This window comes from Myotis brandtii, unplaced genomic scaffold, assembly GCF_000412655.1.
Source record: "Myotis brandtii unplaced genomic scaffold, ASM41265v1 scaffold14, whole genome shotgun sequence".
Lineage (NCBI taxonomy): Eukaryota > Metazoa > Chordata > Mammalia > Chiroptera > Vespertilionidae > Myotis > Myotis brandtii.
Window position 1 is genome coordinate 2,930,054 of NW_005354999.1, and position 7,670 is coordinate 2,937,723.

General features: G+C 45.9%; 1 protein-coding gene across 2 annotated transcripts in view; it reads right to left on the reverse strand.

The window, feature by feature from the left end:
• SH3RF1 (SH3 domain containing ring finger 1) overlaps positions 1-7,669 on the reverse strand; it is a 168,670-nt gene extending 161,001 nt beyond the window's left edge. For both annotated transcript variants that reach the window (XM_005860779.2, XM_005860778.2), the window contains exon 1: positions 7,192-7,669. In XM_005860779.2, coding sequence (XP_005860841.1) covers positions 7,192-7,584 — 393 coding nt within the window. In that variant the 5' untranslated portion in view covers positions 7,585-7,669. The remainder of the gene's footprint in view (positions 1-7,191) is intronic.
• Position 7,670: the final 1 nt, after the last annotated feature.

The following is a 7,670-nucleotide window of genomic DNA, read 5'->3' on the forward strand; positions in this document are numbered from 1 at the left end:
GTGGCCCATGCGCAGAAGTTGGTATTTTGTGGAAGAGCCACACTCAAGGGGCCAAAGAGCTGCATGTGGCTCGCGAGCCGCAGTTGGCCGACCACTGGCTTAAACCATGTGAAAGCAATGGATGGCAGAGGGGCTGGATTACTGGCGCAGAGTGAGTGTCTGACTGCAGTGGGGAAAGCAGCATCCTTCCTGGTGGAGGAGGAGAGTTCAGGAATGGAGGGCGGCAAAGAGGAGCCAGGGTGAGGAAGAGACCACTGGCAGCAGAAAGGGAATCAGAGGTGGGGACTGCCCTGCCAGCATGGCTCAGTGGTTGAGCATTGACCTAAAAACCAGGAGGTCACGGCTCGATTCCCGGTCAGGGCACATGCCCGGGTTGCGGGCTCCATCCCCAGGAAGGGGTGTGCAGGAGGCAGCCTATCTAGGATCCTCTCTCATTATCAGCAAATGGCTGAGTCTCCCTCATCGAAACCACATGGGAAGTCGTGCTTGGGTCCAGTGTGGATGAATACAGGGACCCATCCCCGCCTGTGCAGACACATCCATTCCTTTACCAGAGTCTGGACTGAACCTTCCACACCAGGGGAGTCTGTCCTTCTGTGTCCCTGTCCACTCTAACCCAGTTACTCCATCTACCCTTTGACCAGACACTAAATCCAGGGGCGACTCGCACGGATCTCACTATAGAGACTTATTCCATGCCTTTTCTTTTTTTCTAACCTCACCCAAGGACATGCTTAGAGAGAGGAAGGGAGATGGGGGGGCGGGGGGAGAGCGAGAGAAACATCGATCAGCTGTCTTCCCTAAGTGCCCCAACTGAGGATCAAATCCACAAGCCAGGTATGTGCCCCGATGGGAATCAAACCAGCAACCTTCAGTGCGCAGGATGGCCAGACACTCCGGCTGGGCAGACATATTCCATATCTTACCCCATAGTTTGGAGTTTCACTATATGCTGCCTTATTTGCTGTTTCTTGGATGCTTAAATCCCCCCAAAAGTAAATGTTTTCAACAGAAACATGCATTAATGCCACCTCTGTCCTAGGATAGATTACAGCACAGAATGGAGCCTGAAAGAAACACTCCACAAGTCCCTGTGCACTGACTGGAGGTCAAAGGTGCCCCCTGGGGCAACTCAGAGCTAGCACTAGCTTTCCACACCCTCCCTGGAGTCTCACTGCCATCCTGCCTTTCTCCTCCTCTCTTCTTCCATCCTCTTCCTGCTGCCCTTCCTCTGGGTGGTGCCTCATGTAGACACCACTACGTCCAATAAAGCACGCTCTCTAGATTCCACTTACAGAAGAACTAGAGAGAGATAACAGTGTTAGGACCTCTCTTCTCCCAGCCCTTCCCTCTCTCTTCTCCAAAACATTTGGAATCTGGTATCTTGCCACATAAACCTCCTGTCCATTTTATAAAACTACTAGAGGCCTGGTGCACGAAATTCATGCACTCAGGGGGTGGGTCCCTTAACCTGGCCTGCGCCCTCTCACAGTCTGAGAGCCCTCAGGGGATGTCCGACTGTCGCGGCTTAGGCCTCTCCATGGGGAGCGGGCCTAAGCTGTCAGTTGGACATCCTTAGTGCTGCTGTGGAAGCAGGAGAGGCTCCCACCACCACCACTGCGCTCATCAGCCGTGAGCCCAACTTCAAGCGGGCCTAAGCTGTCAGTTGGACATCTTTAGTGCTGCTGTGGAAGCAGGAGAGGCTCCTACCACCACCACTGCGCTCACCAGCCATGAGCCCAGCTTCTGGCTGAGTGGCGCGCCCCCTGTGGGAGCATACTGACCACCATGGGGCAGCTCCTGCATTGAGCATCTGCCCTCGATGGTCAGTGCACATCATAGTGACTGGTTGTTCTGCCGTTGGGCCAAAACCAGCTCTCCGACATCCCCCGAGGGGTCCTGGATTGCGAGAAGGCACAGGCCAGGCCGAGGGACCCCACCAGTGCACGACTGGGGCCTGGGAGGGACAAGGGAGGTTGTCCAGCCAGGGACAGCCACGGGAGGGCTCCAGTGCGTGTCCAGCCCATCTTGCTCAGCCCCAATCGGCCAGACCCCAGCAGGAAGCTAACCTACCAGTCAGAGCATCTGCCCCCTGGTGGTCAGTGCACATCATAGCAAGCAGTTGAGTGGCCTTAGCATATCATTTGCATATTACACTTTGATTGGTTGAACGGCCAACTGGGCGACCGGACACTTAGCATATTAGGCTTTTACTATATAGGATGCCAGGCCATTTGGGCATCTAAGAGGGTGGGTAGGGACTGAAGAATTTCTCAAGGTTATTGCACCTCTGGAGTAAAGAGCACAGACGAGCTGGGCCACAGCAGGTCTATGGGAAAACTGGGACTGAATGGGACTGGCAGTGGACTGACCGAGAGGCCACTCGATGGGCTGACCTTTAGGAATACGTCCCCAGTTAGTGTATTACTCTGCTAGAGCTACCCCTTGTCAAGTATGACAGATTGGCTGGCTTCAGCAACAGACAATTATTTCCTCAGTTCTGGAGGCCAGAAGTCTAAGATGAAGGTGTGGACAGGGTTGGGTTCTTCTGAAGGCCTCTCTCCTTGGCTTGTAGATGACCATCTTCTCCATGTGTCTTCACATGGTCTTACCTCTGCGTCTGTCTCCTAATCTCCTCTAAGAAGGATTAACAGTCATATTGTGGGTTTAGGCCACACCCATACACACTCATTTTACCTTCACCACTTCTTTAAAGGTGCTATTCCCCAAACACAGCCATATTCTGAGGTCCTGGGAGATGGGACTTCAATTTATGAATGTTGGGGGAAACGATCCAGCCCATAATAGTCAGCAATAAGGAGAGGGAGAGAAGGGCGGCGTGGGTATGACTCTGGAGAAACTGAAGCACACTGGGCATTTGCGGGAGAGAGGAGATCTCATCTGTGTCCCCCCATGTCCAGAATGCCCTGCCTTTCCTCTGTCTCTCAGGGCTTTGACCCCAGGCTCCATTTCTGTTCTGAAGGTTTGTGATCACTTCAGTCTCAGTGATTTTCAGTCCCAATGATGTGTCTTTCTAATTCCGATGCAGAGCACTGTCTAGCTACACCACGTACCTGGCCCTAAACCCCAGGTGGCCTTGTGGTGGCCCTTGATGCCTTGCACATTGCTGTACTTGAGGCCTCGTCTAGGTCACGATCCCTATCCCTTGCTTATTTCACACTCACCTTCCGTTGGTTCTTTCTAGGAGCCATGCCCTGTGCTGCTGTTGGTCAGGGCCTTTGGAATACTCATCCCCTCTGCCCCTGTGGCTGCCCAGCCCCATCTATATTATAAAGAGGTAATATGCAAATTAGGCCGGGACTCCGTAAGGGGTCACGACCAGACAGCAGGTTGCACGCGCAGATGAGGCCTGGAGCGGAGTCGAGACAGAGGCAGGTGGCTCGGGCAGCCCCGGAGCGGACACGCGGGGGGGGGATAGGCAGGGGACGCTCTGAGTCAGGCATGGTCCCAACCCCCCACAGCCCCAGAGCAGACCCAGGCAGGGGGGCCAGGGGACACTGCGAGTCAAGCATGGGCCCGGCCCCCCACGGCACCATCTGGCCTGACTCCTGTGGCAGCCAGCCCTGCGCGAGTCAGGCGCTGGTCCCCGCCCCTCACAGGGTGCCTCCTCGCAAGGCGGGAGGTGGGGCGATTTCAATCGCACGCTGGGCCTCTAGTCTCCAATAATATCATTTCACCCTTCAGACCTCAGCTCAAATACCTTTTCTTCAAGGAAGTTTTTGAATCTCTCTCTTTCATACACACACACACACACACACACACACACACACACAATTTACCATTTATCCTCACACTTAACACAGGCCCTTCTTTCCTCTCCCATGGCTCTCTATGACACTTACTGTGCTTAATTACCTACCTGCATTGTTATTGTTAGTGTGTCTCTCCAACGAGACTGACACATACTCATTAATTGCTAAGCAGAATCTGTATCTGGTTTGTCCATCATTATCTATCCAGCAGCCAGGGCAGTGCCTGGAACCTAATAAGTGCTCAATATGTTGTAGATTTTTAAAAAGAATAAGTGATATGTAAATTAGTGTAAATCAATGGTTGTGTGATCTATTTCTGCTGAAGAAACTCACTTTGAGGCAGTGTGAAATCATTATGTAATAATACCTCGATAGATAGACACACACACAAGCACGGATATAGATCCTGAACAATGGGATCACACATAGAAAGCAGAAATGTAACTATGCTATTAGGTAGTACTTCTATAGAAATTACTTAAATATGTTTTCCATATCTCACTTTGCATATATATAAAAATCTATCTTCTGCAGGTATTTTTTAGTCCATTAAACAGATTATCTGCAACCACCCCCCCTCCCTGTGGCTCACTCCACTGCTTGACTTTGGCTCAAAACCAACAGCAATTCTTTACTTGGGGTAAAGAATCGATGGATTCCCTTGGTGACTCCAACCCAACACTGTTTCATTTTCTCCTTCATATTAGACAGGAAACACTAAAATTCTGGGAACAAGATGTGTGTCACACATTGGAAATGTTCGTATCTGCTGATAACACTCAATCTACCTCGGCTAAACACATGAGGAAGCCACATGGTCACAATCTAACGGATCATAGAACATAACTAATAAACTGAAGCAACATTCCACATGTTATCACTTTCAGCTTTGCGCAACATGTGGAAAAAGGCTCACGCGCCGCTTGGTCATGTCAGAACATCTAAGGGAGGAGGATACACGTTTGGTATTTATTATGGTCACTCACCTAAGGGAAGTGTCCGAAGGAGTGCACTACAACCTCCACATGTCTGTATCTAATAGATTTCTTACTTTTTAAAGGAGTATTTTCTGAGATATTTTACCTTTGAGATGCTTGGGCTATTTATGTAGCCCTGGTTGTTTTGAATACTTGAAAATAAAAAGTACTGATAAGAAATTTTTGAGACTTGAAAAAAAACAACTATTTTTTTTAAGTATTGCAGCATTTGCATCCACTCAGATAACTGAAAAATCCTGGTTGTTTCATCCAACACTCTCCCTGCCACCCACAAAGTAACAGATATTATCTCCTGTTTTATGGACTTCAACAATTCAAGTTATAAGCCTCAAGTTGAGTTGCCCTCCTTGGTGAGTAATTTTTCTCATGCTAAAGAAGGAACATGAAATAAATTAGGAAAATCGTATAAGCCAGAAAAATAATACTAACATCCATAAAATCTCACAAAAACAATACTAACATCAACAAATCTCACAAAAATTTCACTAAGAAAAGTGAAACTCAATTTTGGGAGCTTAGCAGTTCAAACAAATGGACATTACAGCATTACATAGTCAATTGCTGTTAGAAAGAAAATGTCAAGCTGAATGCTTGAGCCCTCTTGTTAAATTCCTTTTTTATCAGTAATCAAACCTTCAATGCATTCCTCACAACAGGTAAGGCAAGGTGTCAACCACTAAGAATCCTCTATTCATAGCCAGAAGCTATGCCTTCTCTAGTCTAATTAACAAGGAAACCAAATCTCTCCAAAGAAGTAAATCTACTCCCTAATTAAACTAAGCAGACCTGGGTCAGGTGTCTCAGAAATGATCAACTTGATCACTGATTCTGTAGTTAAAATATTGATGAGTCCATATCCACTAATCAAGGTATCAGTAAACTCCATAAAATAAAAGAAGTCTAAGAAAAGTGCTATAAGCAGATCAATTTTACATGTGAGCTTCAAATAGGTTAAGAAAACCTCCATAAGCCAAAGTCATTGCTATCTTAAAAATCTTAAATATAAGAAGCAAAAGAAATTTTACTATTCTAGTGATGAAACTGTTTTCTAGTGATTAAAATGCTTTACATATGTTACATCTAGTGATATAAATATAGCATTTTAAAAGATGAGCTGAGAGGGAAGTAAGGGAATGGTTACAAGGCTGTACTCGTTTACAGTTGTCTGAGAGTCACATTTATGAATTTATACCATTGAATGCTGTCCCAATGGGTTGTTCCAACATTAAATAAAAGAAGCCAGTTTTGTGTGTGTATTACAAATATTTGAAAAATATATATTCTCATCCAAATTAACTGTTCTTTAAAAATATTTTTTAGCCCTAACCGGTTTGGCTCAGTGGATAGAGTGTCGGCCTGTGGACTGAAGGGTCCCAGGTTCAATTCCGGTCAAGGGCATGTACCTTGGTTGCAGGCACATCCCCAGTAGGGGGTGTGCAGGAGGCAGCTGATCGATGTTTCTGTCTCATCCATGTTTCTAACTCTCTATCCCTGTCCCTTCCTCTCTGCAAAAAAATCAATAAACTATATTTTAAAAAATTTATTTTTTTTATCAGTTTGGCCAATTATCAAAATTGTTTCTTCCAACACAAATGGAATTGTTTTAACTATACAAATATTCATAGTTGTATGCAGCCCATAATTACTTTTTATTATTTTAAAGATGAGCAAAGCATATCGTATGTCATCACCCACATCATAAATTCAGATTTATTCAAAATACCTTACCTTCTAGAAATTTAAGTTATGATAACTGTCCAAATATTTAACTTCACTTAAAATTATTTCAGCCCAAACCCAAAACCCAAGAAAAACCATTTCAATGGAATATTTAATTTCACTTTCTGTAAAACCCAACATAAAGCTAGATTCTCTTGCTGTTTTAGCATAGTCCTAAAAGACATTTCGTTGCTACAGCAACCAAACTCTGCTACCTGTGGCCATGATTTGTTAAGAATTCCCCCAACCAGAAAATTCTGTGCTCTAAGCAACATAAAAATTAAGGTCTGACTTCCTGCTTATGATTTACTCTCACACATGTTTATAACATGTATACATAAATGTACACATACATACATAATTATGGCTCTCCCAAATCCATCAACAAAGTAAAAACCATAACAAATTTCCATTTTAAAGAGGTCACAAAAAGCTGTTGTGTTTTAGGTTTCAGTGAATTGCTACTTGTTTCTGAAAAGATAATAGAGATTATCTGGAGGAAATTCAAAAACAAGAAAATTGATTATGTATATCCAGTTTCATTCCAAAAGGGAAGCAAAATAATTTCCTATCTGTTACAGTACGTGTGGCTTTTTGTAGCAATAGGCTGATTTAGAAAACAGCAGGTTGAAGAATAAAGAAAAAAAAATGTGGTCATTACCACACCATCATTAAGCAAACTGCTTCTGCAGGCTACTCACCCTCACTGGGGGGCTCCAGGCTTGCACACGCTGCTGCTGTCCACCCTGGGAGCTCGGCAGATCTTTCGAGCTGCAGTTAGCCACCGAGCTGCTCTGGACTCTCAATGCACTGGTGCAGTTCGTCCCACTGCCCCCACCAGGGCCAGGCTTCCAAGGCCTCTGCTTGATACCATCCAGAAGTCTGACCAGCAGGATGTTACTTGGAAGCTCCTCGACGCCGGAGCCAACCAGAGTCCTGCACTCGGGACATCTGAGTTCATTTCGGGAACCTACGATCCCCAGCAAACACCGTTTGCAAAACGTGTGCTGGCAAGGCAAAACCTTGGCAGAAGCATCCAGCCGCTCTAGACACACAGGACACTCCAGAAGATCCAACAAGGCAGATTCATCCATCTTGATCGTTTACTGAGGGAAAGCTTCAGAAATGTTCATAGTTGTATGCAGCCCTTAAAGTGATTCATGTAACATCCATTTCAGAT